A 22,124-nucleotide genomic window follows, 5' to 3' on the forward strand; every position below is an offset into this window, starting at 1 on the left:
AACTGGGTCTTGTCTTTTCAAAGTTTACAACCCACTGCAGGGGCAACTCACCAGCCCTGGCACCCTAAGGGCAGGAACCTCCATTGGGCACCTGTGTCTCCAGTACTGGGAACACGGTCTGGCACCTGAGGCACCGTAAGTGTTGAATGGATAAAGGAATGGATAAAGGACCTGTGAGAATTGCCACAAGAGGTGTTGCCCTGGGGCAAGGTGGGACAGGAAAATTCTTGCAAGAGAAAGGAGAGGCTCTGGCCTTGGGCCCTGGCTGTGCAGAGAGCTGGGAGGTGGGTATTCGGGCAGGAGGAAAGCTGTGTGGAGGGGGAAGCAAACCGCCTGCGGGTGGGTCTCGGTGGGGGTTGGGGGTGGAGGAAAAGGCCCTCACAGCAGCGCTCCCTCCACAGGGAGACCAGAGCTCTGCCTCTTCCTCCCTACCGTACCCTTTGGGGTCTAGTTGTGGGGCCTTCCCTGAGGCCCAGTTCCTGCCTCTGGCCTCTGGAGGCTTATCTCCCCAACAGAGGCTGGATCCTCAGAAAACAGGATTCTTAGACTTCCTAAAAATAACCTGAGGCTCCTCATCAGAAGCTAATAGAATATGCCCCCCAGGAATACTCTAGAAAGAGTACCAGGGGTCAGGAACCCCCACTCAGCCTCCACGAATCTGAGCGGAAAAGCCGGGGTCTCCTCACCTGTAAAGGGAATAACAGCAGCCGGCAACTGTGACCATAGGTGAGAAAGGGCTTCGGACCAGGGCGCACACCTCTAGAAAGGCGCCCACAGACAGCCTCACCGTACTTATGCCCGGCCTCACTGCTGTGCTGTGAAGCCATCGGCACTGGAAGTGCGGAGGGCAGCGAGCAGTGCCCCAGGGGGAGCGGGGGACGGGTAGGGTTTCAGAGTCCAGAAGGCCTAGACAGGGAGGCAGCTCGGGGAGAAAGGTGCCCGCCATCCCACCGGTCTTGGAACCTGAGGACTGCTGGGAAGGGTCAAAAGGGTGGACAAGGGACAGAGATGGGCAGGACCACAAAGGCCTGGGTGCAACCTTGTTGAGACGGAAGGGATCCGGACCCAATCTGGCGCCCTGGTCTCTTCCCACCTGCAACCATGGCTGCCACTTGGCCTCCGTTATAAAATGGACAAGGATTGGAGGTGCTCCTCAGGTTAAGAGAGGGGGGCCTAGAGGTCACCCTGGCCTCGGTGCCCTCCCTGGCCGGGTTAAGAGGCGGTCCCGGAGTTCTGCTCACTTCAGCTGTGTGCGGGGCACTGCAAATCAGGAAGTGTTGGAGCCCGGCTGGGGACCTCCTGCCTGGGGCCAGGGGAGGAGGGTGGTTAGACGCCGCCACCGCTGCCGGGCCTGCAGGACTGGGCGGGGAGCGAGGACCCGGAGGCTCCTGATTGCGGCCCCGGGGGAGGTGGCCGAGCCGGATAAGCTGCGGCGGGCTGGCGGGCGGCCACCTCCCCTGCAGGTCCGGCCCTCTCGGGCGGGTGGGGCGCGCGAGAGGAGGAGCCTCGGGCCGAGCCACTGCCTTCGCCGCGGACCTTCAGCTGCCGCGGTTCCTCCGAGCGGCTGGCCGCAGAGGTGAGTGACCCCTCCCCCGGTCTCCGCGGGGCTGTGTGCTGCGCCGGGTCCCCGAGACACCCGCCCGGTTGCACCCTGCGCCATCGCCGCGCGGACCTCGGGTGCCGCCACGCGTCTGGAGGCGACCCCTCTGCCCTGGGACCGAGCCACGTGCGTCGGGCGGCAGAGAAACCGGGTTCGGGGCCCCCACCCCGCGTGCCTTCCTTCCCTAGGCGCAGAAGCCGCTTGCGCCATGCAAGTTGGGCAGGGCCGGCGGCGACAGTGGCGGGGAGCAGGCTCCGGAGCCCCGGGTGCAGACGTGGGCGCCCCTCCAGGTGACCCCGGCTGAGTCCACAGGTTCCGTGTGCCCCACAGCTGGGGCTCTGGCCAGCGGTCCCAAAGGAGGGCTGGTAGCTGTGGGCGGGATCTTCCAGGCTCTTCCTCGCCAGACCTCCCAGTCCCTTCGCAGCCGGGCAGGGCAGGGGCAGGGGCTGGGCAGGGGCGCCCGACCTTGGTCCCCAGGAGGAGGCTGGTCTGACCAGTGCCCGCCTCTGCCCGCAGAGCTCTTGCCTGGCAAAGTTCCCCTTCCTGCCCGGCAAAGTTCCCCCTCCTGCCCACTTCCCCGAAATTTGGGGACAGGCGGCCCGGAGAGGTGTGGTTGGAACTTTGGTCACTCTGGGTAAATGAAGGGGAGGGTGTGCCCAGATAATATGCCGTTTGGGGACCAGAAAGCCGGATTCGTGGGGAGAAGCAGGAAGGTCCTGCTGGAGCCCTGGCAGAGGGCACGGAGAGGCCTCCCAGGTGTCCAGGGCCACCTCAGAGATGGACTCCAGAAGTGGGGGGTTCTGGAAATAGCCCCAGGGAGGTATTTCTGTCCATCAGAGTGCAGCCATAATATAATTAACAGCAGATATTCCCATTTATGTGTGCCAGGCCTCTTGCTAAGGGCTTTGTGCATAATATCCCAGTTAATCCTCACAACAGGAAGGCACCATTATCTCTTGTTAAAAATGGAGAAACAGCCTCAGAGAGTCCACATATTGTGCAAGGATACACAGCTAGCAAGTTGCAGAAGTAGGATTTGAACCCAGAGTTATCTGACTTGGAGCCCAGAGGAACCTACCAGTGGGGTGAAACAGGCTGTGTCCTCAAGAGGATTCTGGTAGCCCCAAGAATACAGTGCTGGGAAGCAGAAGGTCCACAAAACCAAAGGGTCCCACGTGGGTGTGTCCCCTCAGTCACCTGCAAGCCTTGTTAAAAATATAGATCCTGAAGTCCCATCCAAAGCTGACTGAATCAGCTAGGAGCACCTGGAGGACCCAGACTGTGTCTTACTCATCTGTGTCCCCGGTGGCCTGCAGAGGGGCTGGCAGGGAGCAGGTGCTTAGCCAATGTCTGATGGGTAAGTGGGCGGAGTGGGGTAGATGGTGTCACTAGTGTCCTGAAGGGGCTTAAATGGAGCAGGTGGCCTCAGCCAGGCAATGTGGCAGCAGGTATGGAACTAACACAGTTTAATGCTGGCCTCAGAGCCAGCAGGGAACTCAGGCTGGGCCACTTGTCCACCTGGAGGTTGAACAGCCTGCCCCAGGTTTGCTGAGGTCCCCAGGACCAGGCCAGGTCAAGCTGGGATCACACATGTGCCCTCTCCAGCCTAGAGATGTCAAACAGATAGATTCCTCTCCCATTCATGTCTCCTATCCTTGGCCCACAGCCCTTCCCTCCTTGGGCTTATCAGAGACCAGGGTGCTGGGCAGGGCTTCAGATAGTTAAAAAGTGAAAGTTCTTGAGTGAAGTCCAAAGGCGCACACCTGAGAGCTGGGTGGGTAAAGGTCGCTGGCTGAGAGCTGGGGGGAGAGTCTGGCTTTAGAGTCAGATGGATGAGTCCAAATCTCAGCTCCTTACCCCCTGACATGAAGCCCTCAGCTCTCTGAACCTCTGTTCATTTGCAAAACCTTGCCAAGGGCTTCAAACAGGATATCCTCATAAAACAAGGATGCCTATCTGGGGGACTAAATGTGTGAAGTGCTGAATTTTAGGAGTGCAGTAAATATCAGATCCCTCCTTCTTCACCTCAGGTTTACACGTTAACCAGTGAGGGGCCTTCCAGGCCCAGCACTCTTCTAGACCAAACCACTGACTTTCCTAAAGAAGGTAACTGAGGCCCAGAGAGTGGCCTCCAGGTTCCGTACTCTGTGGCAGAGCTGGCCTTGGCTCCAAGCCGCAGGGTTCCCAACTCTGTCTCAGCTGATGCCTCCCAGACTGGTGGTCTATGCTGCCTGCTGCATTCCCTGTCTAGCTGCAAATGAACAATTGAGCGGACTAGGGTGAGGTTCAGGCAGGCTGGGGCAGGGGAAGGAAGCAGGTCATTCGGGGAGTCGGGCTCCCTGGTCTTCCAGCTGAGGCTGGATCTGCTCTTTCCTGTCCACCCACGGTGCATAGTGGCCAGGTTTTCCTGAGCTGGGCAGGCCTGAGCTGAGCAGGTTGAGTACTATGAAACCGCTTTCTAGCATCTAGACCAGGGAGGTGCCTCTCGATTTAAAATGAGGATGTTTGCCAGTTTAAGTAGTTATTAGAACCTAAGGCCAAATTGGCGCCTTTCCTCCCTCTAGGGGTTGGAAGGGTGTATGCCTCTTTTTCCGCTCCTACCTCACCCCTGCCAACCCATCCCAACTTGAGAGGCTTTGGAGATCACAGAACTTGGAGAGGAGAGGGGCAGGGGTCGGGGTGAGACTAGGTGGTCTTCAAACATTGGGCTACTGAAGTCCTGCTTCCTCCCATCAGTCTCCTGCAGCTGTGTCCACCCACCTGTCCAACACAGCCTCCCACGGGTCCCGGGCCTCTGTGTGCTCCAACCATCACATCCTTGGCATGCCACACACCACCACCATCTCGCCTGAAATGCCAGTCCTCATCACTGACATTCAGCCTCCCATGTGCCGGCTCCCGGGCCAAATACTTTACCTACAGGAGCCCATTTGTACCTGGAGACTCTTAGGAGGTCGACAGTGTTCTTTTCCCAACCACGTGACTTTCCAAGCACATATGGACCCCAACTTCTTTTTTTCCACCCCTATCCTGAGACTCCTAGCCACTAACTAACCGCCACATTCTCCTGTCCAAATTCTGCCTCATTGGTTATTCATTCAACAAACACTTACTGAGCACTAACTTTGAGCCAGGCACTCTAAGACCAGCTGAGTCCCACTGCTAGCAGGATGAGTGTTGTCATTAATCACTCCACAAACACACATGCCCTCTGCGTACATGTGAATCTGAGTGAGGAGACGCGTGGCGGTGAGGCCCAGGACCTATTGCTCATGTGAATGAGCCAGGATGCAAAACCAGAGACACCCCCTCCCCTCACCCACTGAGCCGGAGGGATCAACCTCTGTGCCTGCGGTGAGGGCTGACAGGCGACTGCTCGTGGCTAAGAAACTCTTACGTTGTCATTTCAACCCAGGGGCAGAGTGTGCTCCTCTTCAGGTGTGGCCTGGCCTCATGAGCACTCCTCCGAATGGGCCAGGCGTTGGTTGCTTCAGCGCTATAAGAACACTGTCGGCCGGGCGCGGTGGCTCAAGCTTGTAATCCCAGCACTTTGGGAGGCCGAGACGGGCGGATCACGAGGTCAGGAGATCAAGACCATCCTGGCTAACAAGGTGAAACCCCGTCTCTACTAAAAAATGCAAAAAACTAGCCGGGCAAGATGGCGGGCGCCTGTAGTCCCAGCTACTCGGGAGGCTGAGACAGGAGAATGGCGTGAACCCGGGAGGCGGAGCTTGCAGTGAGCTGAGATCCGGCCACTGCACTCCAACCTGGGCGACAGAGCGAGACTCCGTCTCAAAAAANCCGTCTCTACTAAAAAATGCAAAAAACTAGCCGGGCAAGATGGCGGGCGCCTGTAGTCCCAGCTACTCGGGAGGCTGAGACAGGAGAATGGAATGAACCCGGGAGGCGGAGCTTGCAGTGAGCTGAGATCCGGCCACTGCACTCCAACCTGGGCGACAGAGTGAGACTCCGTCTCAAAAAAAAAAAAAAAAAAAAGAACACTGTCACTGGAGAATTGTTTGATACTCAACTCTTCCCAGTCAGTCTGTCTTCTGCATGCCCACAGTTACCAGGCAGCGCAGGCAACAGGTGAGCACTGATTGTTCCTCAGTCAGGCAGTGACTTCCTCCATCTCCGCCTTCTGCTTAATGAGAGCCAGGTGGGAACTCAGCAAACATCGCCTGTGTAAGCCTTCTTTTTAAAGTTGTAAAAAAAATACTGCCCCAAGATTATAAAGCCGACTTTGGTACATGTAAAGAGATTTGGGGTTGGTGAATGGGCCCACTAAGCTTTATTTGGTGGTGTCAGCTGTCTCAGGTCATGTGTAGACAGCAGGGCCCCCAGAACTGCCATGCTGGGGTCTGCGAGTGAACAAGCTTCCCATTTCTTTTATGTATGTATGTATGTATGTATGTATGTATGTATTTATTTATTTTGAGACAGACTCTTGCTCTGTCGCCCAGGCTGGAGTACAGTGGTGTCATCTCGGCTCACTGCAAACTCTGCCTCCTCATTTCAAGCAATTCTCCTGCCTCAGCCTCCCGAGCAGCTGGGATTACAGGTGTGCTCCATCACGCCCGGCTAATTTTTGTATTATTAGTAGAGACGGGGTTTTGCCAGTTTGGCCAGGCTGGTTTTGAACTCCTGACCTCAGGTGATCCACCTGCCTCGGCCTCCCAAAGTGCTGGGATTGTAGGTGTGAGCCACCATGCCCGGCTGCTTCCCATTTCTATAAGCATCCAACTGGTGGGGTGGCCAGCAGGCTATGGCGAGTGGTGCCTGATTTTCCCAGTGGGCTTGAGAGGGTAACGGTACACCCCCAGTCAGGGCGAGGGTCTCTCTGAAGGTGAACTCTGGGTACACAGCTAGAGGATACAGTGGCTGTGAGCTGGGCCCTCCAGGTGAGGTCTGGCCTGCATATTGCCACAGTGGGCTTGCTGGCATCCAAGGGGGCTTTCTGGGTGACCATCCAGGCCTGCACGAGGGTCAGTAGCACACTGAATGCAGTGGAGTTTGAGAGGACCCACCATTGGCCGTCAAATCGCCCCAACCTGGGTGTAAGGCCAGAGCAGCTGTGGGAAGTGACGCCGGGCCCTCTGGAGATGACCCTCTGGCCCTTGGAGATGTCTCTGGACTGGCCAGAAAGAAGGTGCTACCTGGAACTGGAAGGGAAGGAAGCAAGACAGTGCTGGGCCCAGCAGCCAGAAATCAGGGTGATGGGTAGATGGAGGGGCGGGCATCTGGGAAAGCCCTGCCCTCCTGGTGTTCCCAGATCTGAAGGCTGGAGGTTGGAAACCTTGCGTCACCCGGGCTGGTGTGAGTTCCAGTGGGGCTGCTGCTTGCCCTCCCGTGACCTTTAACATCTGGCGCGGCTGCGTGGGGGGTGCTGAGAGGAGGGGAAGTCCCAAGGCTGAGGGAGCTCGGGGTAGAGCCAAGGTCTCAGTGAGAACCCCAGGGGGCAGCTGTCACCGCTGACCTGGAGCCCTCCAGGAACGTATACTCTCCGGCTCCTGTACTCTCAAAAGCAACAGAAAGGTTTGCTTTCCTCAGGTGCGGTTTCCTCACAGTGCAGCTTCTCCAAAGAGATCTGGAGACCCCCCCAGCAGCTTTGATAGGAAAATAGAGTCCTGTCCACCCCACACCAACACACTGAACTAGAGACTCTGGGCCTGGGGCTGCCCAGAAACCCACCCACTTAAACTGCCCGGGCGATTCTGGTGTTCACGAACATTTGAAAGCACTGCCTGAGACCCGCTGGCTCAACAGGTATCCACCAGCTTCACCTAAGCAGAGCATGATGTGAGGGAGTGTGAGGATGTGCTGGGGTGGAGGGCACATAGGTCCCTCCCTCAGCTGACCACAGAGCACCCAGAGTGGCAGAGGGGCCATGTGCAGTGAGTGGCCACAGCAGAGCAAGGAAAGGTGCACACAAGAGCAGTCCTAAGGAAGACATGTGTTTAGGGGTTTCACATTCACTGTTTAATCATCAGGACAGAGAGGGAACGCAACCTGCCCAAGGTCACACAGCTAGCACATGGCTGGACCGGAATTCACACACAGCTCTGTCCAGCTAGGTCCACCAACTAACACAGCTGCCTCTGTGAATTCAAAGCAGGGAGAGATTGTCAGGGGTGGGGGCTGGGGAAGATGGCCGGTGCCTTAAGTGCCCAAGGCCTTGGGCTGGGATCTTCAAGGAAGGGGGATTGGGATGCACCAGGAGGATGTCAAGATTTGAGATGGAAGGAATGCCATTGGCTGTGGTGGGGGGTGGAGTGGGCAGGGACTGGAAGGAGGGGTAGTGGAAGTCAGTCCCTGCCTACCGGCCTGTGCTGGACTCCGCAGAGATTCAGCAATCTAGCCCTGCCCACAGGAGCTTCCATTCCAATAGGAGAGAAGAGACCCAGGGGGCCACAGAGCACAATGAGGCCTTGGCTTGGTGTTTGGTGATGATAGAGGAAACCTGCCCAGAACCTGTTTATCAGATGCTCAGGGATCTGATAAACAGGTTCTGCACGCAGGCTTGAGATAAAGATGCCAGGGATACTTAGATGTGCCCTATTCCAAGATCGCTGGGTTCCAAACAAGTTGAAAACAATAGAATACACTTATCCCTAAGAATGGACTTGCACATAATTCGCTTCAACAACACAAAAGCTTCCAAACCTCCAGCCTCCTTTGGGCTGCCGATGTGGCCTCCAAGGTCCACTGAAAAGCCATCCCCAGCCAGCAGAAACATGCCTGTGTCTTCTTCAGCCCCCGTCCAGGCTTTGCCCCAGAGACAAGTGCTGTCATCTGTTTGTGGGTCTGTCTGTCTGTCTGTCTTTCTCCCCATTGTGAGCACTGACAAGCAAGTAAAGATGACAATGAAGCCTTTGTGGGCACCAAATGCTGAGAGCATTATCACTAAGCCAGTGGCAACCATGGTGACTGCAATAAATTTCCCCCACAGAAATTGATAAATTGCCACTTTCTGCAGCCATTATGTTTGCCTTTGTATCCCAAAGAGTAAATGCCTCTCTCCCTTTCTTTCTCTCTCTCATGTGTGTGTGCGCACATTAGATGACATTTATTCGTTTTATGCATCCTGGGTTCTACTGGTCGTCCCACCTCAGTTCCTGTAGCAAAGAGACTTGAGTCTGAGCCACTAATTATCACCAGTGAGGTTTCCTCCCCGAGCAGGAAGCAGCAGGCCAGAGCTGCGCTCTCTCAGTGCACTCTCCAACCAAGCATCAGTCACCACTCCCGGTCCAGTCCCTGCGGCCAAGAGCTGGCGTGCAGGCTGGAGGAGGCAGCTGGCTCTCTCCCTGGCAGGTCCCTTGTCTCCTGAGAAACCAAAAGTCAGAACCAAAGCCAGGCTGTCCTGGTTGGAGACTGAGCCAGAAAGGTGGCTCACCTCATGGTGAGGCTGTCGAGTGACCTGAGAGCCCCAGACCCTCAGACGCTCATGTCAGCCAGATGTCGCACCAGCCTGCTGTTGGTAAATCTGGCATTGATGCACATCCAAGGTGGCATGGGTCCTGTGCAAACCCCTCCCTCCAGCTCCCCAACCCCCTGACCCCTGGCCAGCTGGAGGGCGCCCCTTGAATCTCCAGGAGGTCCGAGGAACTTGACACCTCCCAGAGATCTGTACTGCCTTGGAACAGGCTGCAAAAAGTGCAGTATAAAATGGGAAATATGTATCATCTGCACGTTTTCATGGCCCCCTTTTGAGGAAAGGGAGTCCAAGTTATTAAGTCAGGAGGCTTTTAAAAGTCAAAGGTTCAAGGATTTATCACACACAGTTGCGTGTGTGTGTGTGTGTGTGTGTAAGGATGTTAATGTTTATGATGCATTTCTGTGGAATGCAGGCCCATTGGGAATTGTAAATTTTTCTCATTGGTAACCATTTCTGCATTGGTTTAGCACGGAACTGCTGCTGCGAGTCATTGAACCGGATTTTTCTAGAATGATTCGAAAATCTAGATGTTTGTAAAAAGCTCTCTAAATTATTCATTCACTTTTATTTTGCAAAGTGGTATGATGATAAACTCTTTTCCATCAGACCTACCTTGCGCGCATGTGTATTTCTGTGGGGATTGGCTCGAGTGTGATTGAGCTTTCTGTATTCTCTTTTGTAGGAACTTCTCAGCCTTCCTTTTAAAAATATAATAATTTTTTAATGATGTCTAAATAACGATTCCAGGCAGTATTACAAGAAATATAACAGTAAAATGTTTGTAAGAGTCCATCAGAAAGGGAAAATGCCCACAGAGAAAATAGAAATATACCAATTAGATGTGTATGGCTATAACCAAGCTTTTAAACCATGATTTGAGACTGGCATCCTCCATCCTCTCTCCCCTCAGGTCAGCTGTGGAAGGCTAGGGGTGGGATAGCAAGAGGGACCTGGGGTCAGGTGGGGCCTCCTGGACCCCAGGCCCAGTGAGAACCAAGCCTGGGGGTTTGGGGATAGCGGGCAGCTCTGGATTTGCAGAAACAGCCTGAGAATGAGAGGCTGGAAAGTGTGAGTTAGAGCAGCTCATTGAGGAGACAGAAAACCGAAGAGGAAGAAAGCAGAAGACACCAAAGCTTGGTGCTGAGCGGGTGACCAGCTGTTACTCACGTCCCGAGTAATGAGCCGCAGGCCCTCGCCACCCCAGAGGCAGCTCGAATGCAGGGACTGGACAGGCCCAGGGCACAGTGGAACCAGGGCAGGCAAGAGCCAACTCGGGGCCCGGAGGAGGTCCTTTAACCTGTCTGGGCCTGTTTTCTCTTCTGCAAAGTAGAAGGAATGATAGCCTTTCACAGGTCAAACCTTGTGCACACATACGCAGGCGCGATCCCCGACTTTGCCTCGCGGGCACTTCTCTGCATTTGACTCCTGGTTATTGCAGCTGTGCCCATGCCAGCCTTTGTTAGGTGCTGGGATGTGCCTGCCCAGCTCCTCTCTGTTGGGGAAGATGGAATTCACGCTATAGGGGAGGCCCGGAGTTGCTACATGGGGCAGTCACAGGGTGGGGGACTTCCCTGAAAACTTATTTGCATAAAATGTGCCCTGCTTTTGACTTACATTGTAAATTTCAGATCCATAAAATGGGAAAGACTTTGCAGAAGCTGTTATTCACTTTACCTGACTGGGAGATGTTGATTCTTCATATCCAAGGGTGTTCGTTTTAATACTAACATTAGCATGTGGGGAGGGGTGATCGAGAGGATGGGGAGTAGGGCCCCCCCCACCACCTACCCCTGGGACCTCTAAGGGAAAGTACATACCACCGTATGTTTGTTGCATCCTGTTACCTGTGCCGCAGAGATAAGAGGTGGGGAACTTAATTCTGCCTTGTAGAGGCACCGGGCCTTCCTGTTGAATTTAGCTAGTTGGGGGAAAGGCACTTCCCAGGGAAAAAGATTAAGCCTATAACCTAAGCAGAAAGAAAGCAAGAGCTCTGGGTGGGAAGTGGCCAGAGACACAGACCAGGCAAACACAGGTTTGGAAGGGCCAAGGAGACAGCACATCTACCAATGGCAGCAGCCGGGCCTCACCTGCCCTGACACCCCCGCCTAATGGAGACTGGGCAGACCCCCTCCAAATGGTTGCTATGCCCTGGCCCAGAAGCCTCCAAAAACCCTGAAGCCATTGACTCAGCATTCCTGAAGGCTCCTTCCATGAGTTCCCCCATACCAGGCTGCACCTCAGTGCACCTTAGATCTGGTGTTTGATTTTCACTTTGACCAGAGCTGCAGCAGTCTCTTCGCTAATATGTATTTCCAGCGTTTAAATTCATCTGTGCATACGTCCTCAGTGTTACTAAGTTTATCAAATAGCGAAATGCTTAACTAGGTCTAACGATGTCACCAAACTGCAGAAGGGATTAGAAACTCATAGTATTATTATTTCATCACCACTGAGTATGAGAGAGCCCCAGCTAGGTTCTGGGGAGAACAGCTATGACTCACAAATACTCCCCTCAGAATCTAGTCTTAAATCATTCAAACCACAGAAATGTATTGAGCACTTACTGTGTGCCAGGCCCCAGTAGGTGCTAGAGGCACATAAATGAGTTTTTTATTGGCCCCCACCCAATGAGGTGACAGACAAGAGAACCAGTGTGTGCAGCCAATGGTAATGTGACAAAAAGTGCAGAGTTAGTTCCAGAGCGCGAAGTCCTCCCTGTCCTAGACCCAGGTAGAAGCCTTTCTAGGACCAGCCTTTTGAGCTCTTGGGACTCTGGCAACGTGAAAGCTATTGCAAAAGTCAGAGCTCTTGCAAAAGTTGGAGCTGGCCCATGGCAGGTGGTTGGGAAGTGGCTGCATGACTCTCCCCATGCAGAGCAGTTACAGGGTGGAGGCCGACTTCCAGTATCCCTGAGAATCCAAAGTAAGAGGCCACTGAGGGGCAGGGGAGGGCCCCTCAGAGGCTTCCAGTAAAAGGCAGCGCAGCAGCTGGACAAACCAGGAGAAGATGTGCATCCCTAAGCCCAAAAATCAGGTGATGTGAGGCAGGCCGAGCTCCGTGGCAGACACCCTGAGCTGCCTCTGTGTGTCTTGGCTAACTCTGCTCTTTCCTTACTCCCATGGCTTGCCCTGCCCAGGAGCAGGGCTGAGGCCCATCCCTGATTCAGTAAATCCTATGCCATAACAAGGGGAAGGGTGGGGGCAGCCACAGCCTACAAGACCCACCAGTCCCAGGGTTTGTGCAGCTCCAGGTCTCCCTGGAAAGCAAGAAACCACTCAGCTCCAGATGCTGAGGCTGCAGATTCAGCTGCCATTGCCTGATGGCCTCCAACCTGGCTGGACTAACCGGCCCATAGGGAGCTGGCTGCCCCTACAGTCCAGCTCCCTGGCCTCCCTGGGCAAAGTAAAGCCCTCCTCCCTGGCTCCATAGTGCCCAGTCATCCCCTCATTCCAGCACTTTGCTCCTGCATTGTGTAGCTGGCCTTTCTCCCAAGAGCCTTAAGAGGGCAGGTCATCTTTGGCTACCTGTATGGCCCTGGCACCTTGCTCCATGCTGGGTACACAGCAGGTACTCTGGGAATAACGAATAAGAGAATTTCTCAGAGGAGGTTTGGCAGGACAGACCATTGCATAAAACTGCACAGGCTGTGCAGAGGGCGCTCTCCACAGCGATTACTATGTAAATGGCACCTCCTAAAGTTGTGCTGCAAAGGGACCCTAGGGCTTGAGCATGCCCCACCCCCTCTGCTGCTTCAAGCCCCTGGCCTTGGTGCTGACGGTTGGGCTTTCCTCTTCCCTTTCCCATCCGGCACTGACCATCTTCCTTCCCATACGCTGGCAGTGGGTAGTAATGAACTGTCCCAGTGAGCAGTTCTCCCAGGCTGGGCTGTCAAAGCACGGTAGTGAGAGACTCCTGGTTGGCAGGCAGGCCATCTGGATTCTTGGTCAGCCAGGAGACTCTGTCCTTTGGGAATATCCTCCCAGTCAAGATGTTAGGGGACTCCCGGATCCCCAAGATCTTTATGGTCCCCTAGAACTGCTTCCCTCCCCAGCCTGCAGTGGGCCTAATGACCCACATGTAGCCAGGGAGTGGTCCCCATGGGATTCGTTTCATTGACTCAGCTAACAATGCCACGATGACTGATCACCTTCTTCTCACCTGAGAGACCCAGCTCTGGGCAGCCAAGGGGTGTGTAGGGACAGGGCATATACATGTGACCCTCAAGACCTAGAGGAGCTCAGAGAGAGCATGAATACGCGAAGTCCCTATGAGCAGGGAGGACTTTCTGGACCAAGTGGTCTGGGAGCTGGGCCAACTGTAAAGACCCAGGGAAAAAAAAGTCAAAACAGAGTTGCTCTTGCATGCAAGTGAGTGGTTAGTTCATTCACCCCTTCCACAGCCCTTTCCTGAAGCACCTACGCTGTGTTTTTCAAAGTGTGGTCCCCACACCAGCAGCACCAGCAATTCTGAATGTGGAGCCCAGCAATATGTTTTCATCAGTCCTCCAGGTGACCCTGATGCAGCTCAAGTTTGACCTGATGTGTCCTAAGTGCTGGGGTTTGCAAACGTGAGTTTTACTTAGTTCTCACTTTGAGGAGCTTGGAGTTGGGGAGAAGATAGACAGGAGAGAAAACAGTACTGTCCAGTGAGACCGATTGCTCTGGAGGGCCATGGAGGCAGAGGAGCAGTTGGTGTGGGCTTGATCCTTGCAAGGGTAAGTGGCCTGGAGACCCCAGTGGCATGACTGTCCCTGGCAGGCAGCCAGATGTTAGGACCAGCATCCCCTAGAGGGCTCAAGGAGCCCAGTGCCCCAGTTCCCAACCACCAGGGCTGTAGCCCTGAGCAGCAGACCCTCCTACTCTTCCTTCCACCCCAGATCTCCTGCTCTGCTCTTCCCCCATCTTCTTCCCACTCCCAAGTCCCAAATAGCAGCAGGTCTTTTCCTCCAATTGTCTTGGGGAGAAGTGGGTATGTCCCTCCAGGCCACTATCTTAGAGCACATTTTTAGAAAATTTTAAAGTAAATTTTTCCATTAGGCAGAGAACACCGTGTATTGATTTGGGTGCATCTATTTCTGCTTTACTCGGACAAGAAGATTTACAAATTATCCTAGAGAGGAATAAAATAAAAAATGAGCAAATTAAAAGGCCCAGAGCATAGCACTTTATTTGTCTCATATAATCCTTCCTACACCTCATTAAAGTGAGGAACATCACCCCATAGTGCAGATGAGGAAATGGGGCTCATGAAGGTGAAGTGACTTGGCCGGGCCACCAGCTAGCAAGTGGTCGGGTGGGTTATGAAAATCCATCCCTCTGCTGGGCCCTTGCTGGTTGACCTTGCAGTTTACTAAGGTGACTGATTTGGAATAAATCCAGAGTGTTCTAATGCTTTCCTGAGCCCATGTCCTGTTGGCTGCATGGTGGGACCTATGTCCCATTGACTGCATTGTGGGGAGTGGCCTGGCCTGGCTAGGGAAGCTCTCAGTGACAAATTGTGGCTTCAGCTGTGTTATTTAGAGTCCCAGGGGCTGAAATGATCCTGCTTAGGGAAGAGATGACTTTAGGAGGAAGAGGGACTTAGAAGATTTGCAGCTGTGTGCATGTTTCCACCTGCACATCCTGCTATAAACCCTCAGCCATGTGGGTGAGTAGCAGATGGCGCCTCCCCCACACTCCCTGGAACACATCTGCCCTCTTCACTGACCCAGGAGCTGGTGGGGTAGACCTCAGACCTGGGCACTTGGCACACACACATCATCCCCTGGGCCCTGGAATGGCTCTCTGCTTGCATGGATGGCAGAGAAGTAGCTGTGTGAGCAAAGGCCAAGAGGACAGTTTAGCCCAAGGCACCATTTTTACAACAACAACAGGTAATGGTACTGATTATATAAGCCTCAGTTGTCCAGAGGTCATGGGGCTTAAGAACCTCAATTATGTGGAAAACAAACAGGAAATAACTTCAGAAGGTTGCAGAGTCACTGTGTTAGTGTGGTCTTTGTGTTGCTATGAAGGAATACCTGAGGCTGGGGAATTTGTAAAGAGAAAAGGTTTTTTTAGTCCATGACTCTGATGGCTGGAAAGTTCACGATGAGGCATCTGCATCTGGGGAGGGCCTCAGGCTGCTTCCGCTCATGGTGGAGGCCAAAGAAAGGCAAACATTTGAATGCTCTGGATTTATTCCGGATCAGTCACCTTAGTAAACTGCAAGGTCAGCCAGCAAGGGCCCAGCAGAGGGGTGGATTTGTATCCCACCTGACCACTTGCTAGCTGGTGGCCTGGGCAAGTCACTTCACCTTCCTGAGCCCCATTTCCTCATCTGTACCATGTGTGCAGAGATCACCTGGGGACAGAGGAAGCAAGAGAGAGAGAGGGGAGGGGGGTATCAGGCTCTTTTTAACAAGCTGCTTTCGAGGAAACTAATACAGTGAGAATTAACAGGGAACTTACTTGCCCCTCTGCCCGCCCCAAAGCCAGGGAGGGAATCCACCCCCATGACCCAAACACCTTTTACTAGGTGCACCTCCAGTATTGGAGATCAGATTTCAACATGAGGTTTTGGGGGGACAAACCTCCAAACCACAGCAGCCACCAAATGGTGTTACAAAATCCATCCAATGATTAGGCTCATGGAGCGTGCTTAAGCTCTCATTCAAAACATGTTTACTCTTGGTTTACGCACACTAGTAGCAGTCTGCCGTATCTCAATTTCCTTTTTTAAGTAACAACTTTTTAAATAACTTTATTGAGCTATACCTCACATTACCATGCAACTCGCCCATTCAAAGTATACAATTCAATGGTTTTTAGTGTATTCAGAGTTGTGTAATCATCACTATAATCAACTGTGGAATATTTCCATCACCCCAAAAAGAAACTGTGTACCTGTGAGCAGTCACTCCCCATTTTCTCCAAATCCCCCATTCTGGCAACCACTCATCTACTTTCTGTCTCTATTGATTTGCTTATTCTAGACATTTATATAAATGAAATTATGTAATGTCTGGCCTTTTGTAACTGGCTTCTTTCACTTAGAGTAATGCTTTCAAGGTTCATCCCTGTTGGAGCATGGACGGGTACTTAGTTTCTCTTTATGGCTGAATATTATTCCACTGGATGGATAGGCCACATTTTGTTTAACCCTTTCTCAGTTGATGGACGTTTGAATTGTTTCCACTTTTTGCGTATTATGAATAATGGGTGAAAATGTTTTTGTGTGGATATACGTTTTTCCTTCTCTTGGATATATAGAGTAGTAGAGTTGCTGGGTCATATAGAAACTCTGTTTAATGTTTTGAACAACTCCCAGGCTGTTCTCCACGGCGGCTGCACCATTTCACAATCCCAGCAGCAGTGTAGGAGGGTTCTGATTTCTCCATATCCTCCCTGTGTTTTAAAAAAATCTATCATTGTAGCCATCCTAGTGGGCGTGAAGTGGTATCTCATTGTGGTTTTCATTTGCATTTCCCTGAGGGCTAATGACGCTGAACATCTTTTCATGGGCATTTGTATATCTTTTTTGGAGAAGTGTCTTTTCCAGTCTTTTGCCCACTTTATGTAGGTTGTTTGTCTTTTTTTTTTTTTTTTTTTTTTTGGTTGTTTGTCTTTTTAATACCGAGGTGTAAGAGTTCTTCAGATATTTAGAAATAGGTCCCCTTCTCAGATATATGATTTGCCAAACTTTTCTCCATTCCAAGTTGGCTTTTCACTTTCTCAATGTTGTACTCTTTCGATTTCCTCAGCAGCGAATTAGCAGGACCTGGGGGCCTTTCAGAGGCGAGCAGGCAGACAGACAGTGCCCATAAAGGCCTGAGGATGAGAGAAGAGGCAGAGCTTATACAAACGCTCTGTGAAAACTGAAGATGAACCCCAGGCAGGCTGGGGTGATCCCTGGGGTGCTGGATGAGGATCTGATTTTGTACTGCATTTCGGAAGGATTTCTGCCCCCAGAGGCTACCTAGGCTCCAGTGGTGTATGCAGTCAGGCAGAGAGAGGCACAGAACCTCTACAGTGTGCCGGGCATGGTGCGGGGTTCTGGGTGCGTGTGGAACAAAACACAGCGATCCTGCCCTCCCAAAGCTCAGGGAAGTGGGGGCAGGGGGTGGACAAGGAGCACGTGAAAAGAAAGACCACAGGGGAAGGACTCCCAGAAACAGCCCAGCCACAGAGCAATGCCCCAGGTGTATATGGGCCTTGGCTACTTCATGCCCTTGAGGGAAAATCAGTATTTTCATTTTACATATGAAAAAACAGGTTAGAGAAAGGACTGACATGTCCAGTACCTCCCAGTGAGAAGATACTCAGGGTAGACCCCAGACCCAGTTCCTTCCTCTTTCCCTCGCTACACGTTTTCAGTCTAGAAAAGAGTTCTGTGCAAGAATTTGTTTTTTGTTTGTTTGGTTGGTTTTTGTTTGAGACGGAGTCTCACCCTGTCGCCCAGCCTGGAGTGCAGTGGCGCGATCTCGGCTCACTGCAACCTCCGCCTCACAGGTTCAAGCGATTCTCCTGCTTCAGCCTCCGGAGTAGCTAGGATTACAGGCACGCGTCACCACGCCCGGGTAATGTTTGTACTTTTAGTAGGGATGGGGTATCACCATGTTGGCCAGGCTGTGTGCAAGAACTGATGTTTTCACCTGTGACTTGCTGAGCCCCGGTGCTGGTTGTGGGCACATACTCGTTCACCCAGGGACATGCACTGCTGATATGTGCCTGCACTCTGGGCCATCCTGGGCCCCCTTTGCTCAATGCAGGCCCCTCTTTCTGAAGTGCTTTTCTTGGGCTCACTCTCAATTCGTCAAGGCTCAGCTCAGGCCCACCTCCTGCAGGAATCCTCCCAGTCCCCGCTGTCGGAAGTCAGTGCCCTTGTCAGGAGACCTTGAACACTTTAGTCCACTGCCTGGCCCTCCCAGGGGGAAAAGGTCTCCAGGGTGTGTGTGGACTTCCTCGGGGCTTGTTAAGGCTCATTCCCTGAGAGCAGGGAGGACATACAGAGCCTCCCTTGCACCTACATTTGTTTACATATGATCTATACCACATACAACGTTATAGGGCACTGCTGCATAAGTGTACATTTTCAATGTATTTTACTTATAAAGAAATAGGGCAGTAATAGGAATATGTGCCCCCAAATGTAATTTTACTGACCAGATTAAAAATAATTTTTTAATTGAAAATTAAGTAGCCGGACGTGGTAGCATGCGCCTGTAGTCCCAGCTACTCAGAAGTCTGAGACAGGAGAATTGCTTGAACCTGGGAGGCAGAGGTTGCAGTGAGTCGAGATCGCGCCACTGCACTCCAGCCTGGCGACAGAGCAAGACTCTGCCTCAATAAATAAATAAATAAATAACAATTTTTTAAAAAAATTGAAGATAACTGTGGGCTGCTTGAGGACAAGAACTGGGTTATTTTCTCTCTCCTTGCTCAGTCAGTCCCCACATGGGAGGTGTGGGAGACACCCCGTTCTTGGCCTGCAGGCTGCCCCTTCTCCATTTAGCTGCGGGGTACCACAGCCAGCCTCCGATTGTCGGTGGCCCCAGCCCCTCCGTCCACACCGACCTCACAGCAAACTCTCCGTGGCCACAGCCTGCCCCGGCCACTCATGTCTGAAAGGTGATCAGTGTCCATGAAGAAGAGGCCAGGGGACTGTGGATGTCATACCGCTAACCATTAGTGACCTGCACAAGAGCAGACAGCAGCTGGCAGGCAGGCCCATGGGCCAGGCGTGGCTCCCAGCCATAAATACAGGCTGTAGTTCTGCCGGAAAGAGGGAGGGGACAGACAAGCCTGGGCAGAGACCCAGAGGGGACCGGGACACCCGAGCCTCCATGCAGTTCTGTCCACAGCTTGGGAGGAGAGGTGGGCAGGTCTGCATGCAGGAGACAGGCCTCGGCCCACAGAGCTGCAATCTGATCCCGTCTGCTCCCTCTCCAGTTCTATAAATAGAACCCCCAGGGAACCAGGGCCCAGACAGGATTAGTCACACCCTCACCTCAGGCCGCAGGGACAGGCCTCTGAGACTTCCAGGACATGTACCACCTGTCCTGCCCCCAACCCCTGCCGCCTTCAGCAGGAGGGCTCACGCTGAGCATCAGGAGGGGGCAGAAGAATTGAACGTGGCCACCGTCCATGAAGAAGTTAGAGAAGAGTACACACAGCACACATGCACACAAGAGTAGGACACGTGCACACACACACACACACACACACACACACAAGATTAGGAAACACAAGTGCACATACAACCAATCAGAAAAGAGCTCTGAGCTTTTACACATATTAACTCATTTCATCTTCGAACAGCCTTTAGAGAGGTATAATTAGTGTTCCGTTTTAAAGGTGAGGGAACTAAGGCACAGAGAAGCTATGTAACTTGCCCAAAGGCACCAAGCTACTGAATGACGTTTGAGGCCATGATTTCTCCCCAGGCCTTTAACCACCTGCCTGACTCCTCCCAGCCAAGCGGCTCTGCTCCTGCATCAGAAAGGTCAAGGAAGAGGCCGTCTAGGGAGCAACACAAGGCGGCATTACAAGCAGGCGTTTTCCTGTTGCAGACTGCATTTTGGTGGCAAGAGAAGCTTTGGAGGTGCTTAATGTTTAGTTTCATTTATCCTACAGCTGGAAAGCAAGGCCCCTTAGAACCATAAGTCTAGGACTTTTCATAGCTCCCTAGACTGCTGGGGCTGAAAGGGGCTTAGAGCTGAGCTGGTGCAGCAGCTCCTGTTAGAGAAGCCACCCAGAGAGGTCCAGGGACCACCTATGTCCCAGCGCCAGTTAGAGGCAGAGCTGGGACCAGCTCCCCTCGGCTGTGGCAGCCTCCATATCAGCTCCCTGGAAGGGAGCAGACACCGAGTCAGGTTCTGAGCAACACCCTCAAGGCCCCGCCCCGGCAATCCCTTCCCACCTGTGATTAGCTTTGGCGTTCAACAAAGACAGGACTCAGAATCTGGATCTGCTTGCCTGGCTTCACTTTGGGCTGGTTCAGTTTCCTTTCGAGGTAAATCATTCGAGGTTTTTCAGGGATCCTCAGATGCACGTCTGAGTGAAGCCGCCCTGGCTTCTCCTTCAGCTGCCCCCTGGGCAAGAGCCCGGGCCATACCTGTGCCATGCCTGAGCTCTGTCTCTAGCTGCCCCATGTCCAGTCATCAGCGGCGGGTCTTATTCAAGCCCCTTTTCCCCCAGCACGCACTAGCTTGTAAGTCCTCGGGGTGGGGACCACTTCTCACTCATCTTCATATGCTTAGGGGTGTTCAGCACAAAGTCACTCAGGAGAGGGGAGGGAGGGGGGACAGAGAAGGCAGACATAGAGGAAAGGCTTCTGTCCGGAGGGATCCTACTTAGGATCAACCAAATCGTTAGCAAATGTTGGAAAGATGATCCGGAGGCCTCAGAGTGGCTACTCTTCCTCCCCATCAGGGCAAAACTCCCCGGGACTTGTGTCTCCCTGTGGTTGGGGACAGGCCTGGGTGTATCTATCCCAGCCTTGACTGACCACAAGGGGAGCCTTGGCCCTCCCGATTGCAGGAGAAGAGGGATTTGAATTCACCTTGGCCCAAATCGCAGATGCTGGCCTGTGAGCCCTGAGGCCATCTGCAAGGCCCTTGGGCTGACATAACTGTCACCCAGCTCTTCATCCTCCTTCCCTGGGGTCGAAGGGGTGCCGGCAGGGTCTTCTACCCTCCCTTCGCCTGGGCCCTGCTGCTGGCATGGAGCTTCGTTTCTGTTGGCAGCCAGTGTTTGCTTAGTGATTACTGAATGCCATTTGCTGGGTGCTTATTATGTGCCCAGCACTGTTCTAAGTGCTTTGCACAATTGACTTATTTACTCCTATAACCTGACCATAAGGGAAGTGCTGCGATGGTCTCCCTTTTATAGCTGAGAAAACTGAGGCACAGACAGGCCCATGGTCACACAGTTCAAATGCGGCAGAGTCAGGACCAGAATCCAGGCGGTCTGGCTCTAGAGCTCGGCTCCTGGACTGAGCAGCCTTGTGGGCCTGGTGCAGACCCGCCTGCCGTGGACTCACTATAGGATGGGTCAGGAGGCCCGTTGTCACCTACAAAATGTAACTTACCACCCAGGAAACGCTCCCAGAACCAGGCAGAAAACATCGTCTCCTCTTCTCAGGGTGGCTGCGCCCAGCGTGTGTGGGGTGGGGGTCTTGGCGGGTGCCTGCATGTCTGTGCAGGTGTGTCCCCATCTGTGGACTCGGGAAGCACGATCCCCACAAAAGCAACCCCTCAGTGTCTCACATCAGTCAATCCCTGCTATCCTGTGACAGGCAAGGCCATGTTTGAAAACCACGTTAAAGAAGGGCAAGAGGCTAAGGGAATTTCCCACGCTGGCAGAGGCAGGACAGGAACACACGTCCCCTGACTCTTGACACTGAGAATGCACCTCCTTCCAGCTGGCCTCTCGTCCCAGCCACTGTGGTTCCAGCTCCGCAGCCATCTGGGACATCTCTGGAAAGCTCGCTGTTCTCTGTCTGGGCAGTAAGACGGAGTGAAGCTCTGACTGCCGAGGCAGACAGACCTGCCTCCTGCTCTTCCTCCCCTCAATTATTTGTGCTGCCTGACACAAGTTCCTGAGCCTCCCTGAGCCTCAGTTCCCTCCTCTGTAAAGTGGGAATGATAACTGAATCTACCTGCTGGGGTTCCTGCGAGGACCAGAGGCCCATCACCCGAGGAAAGGCCCGACAGCAGTGATGGGTGTATGGTAGGCATTCCGTTAACAGGAGCTGCTGCTGCTGCCTTGTAAAAGGAACAACCACAGTTTCGAAAACCTCTTAAGATTGCATTGTTTGTCATCTGAGAGCAGAGATTGTGAACTCCATTGACAAAGATGGAAGCTGGGGCCCAGGGAGGTACACAGACTTGTCTGAAGACACACAGCTGTTTCGTAGCAGAGCCGGGCCCAGCCTCCTGGTCCCCCTGCCCCATCTTTGTGTCAGTCCCTGGACCCACTCCTCACCTGGTCAGGTGTCCAGAGGTTCCAGGAGAGTGTTGTGGAAAAGTGGGAAGAGGCCGACACCTATGCAGGGTGTCGAAAGTCACTCCAACGGCTCTGCTGCCTCGGGGCAGGGGTTCTTAAGCCC

The 22,124-nt window shown here is 53.3% G+C and overlaps 1 protein-coding gene across 3 annotated transcripts in view; it reads left to right on the top strand.

Moving 5' to 3' along the window:
• Positions 1 to 1,495: 1,495 nt before the first annotated feature.
• Positions 1,496 to 22,124, top strand: part of LOC112617156 (metalloreductase STEAP3) — a 42,180-nt gene continuing 21,551 nt past the window's right edge. The window contains exons 1-2 of one of the 3 annotated variants that reach the window (XM_025373898.1): positions 1,496 to 1,576; positions 8,660 to 9,077. In XM_025373898.1, coding sequence (XP_025229683.1) covers positions 9,056 to 9,077 — 22 coding nt within the window. In that variant the 5' untranslated portion in view covers positions 1,496 to 1,576; positions 8,660 to 9,055. Of the gene's footprint in view, positions 1,577 to 8,659; positions 9,078 to 17,524; positions 17,593 to 22,124 lie in introns of all 3 variants that reach the window. The other 2 variants (XM_025373900.1, XM_025373899.1) reach the window with 2 other exon arrangements.

This window comes from Theropithecus gelada, unplaced genomic scaffold (assembly GCF_003255815.1).
Source record: "Theropithecus gelada isolate Dixy unplaced genomic scaffold, Tgel_1.0 HiC_scaffold_15884, whole genome shotgun sequence".
In the NCBI taxonomy this organism is placed as follows: domain Eukaryota; kingdom Metazoa; phylum Chordata; class Mammalia; order Primates; family Cercopithecidae; genus Theropithecus; species Theropithecus gelada.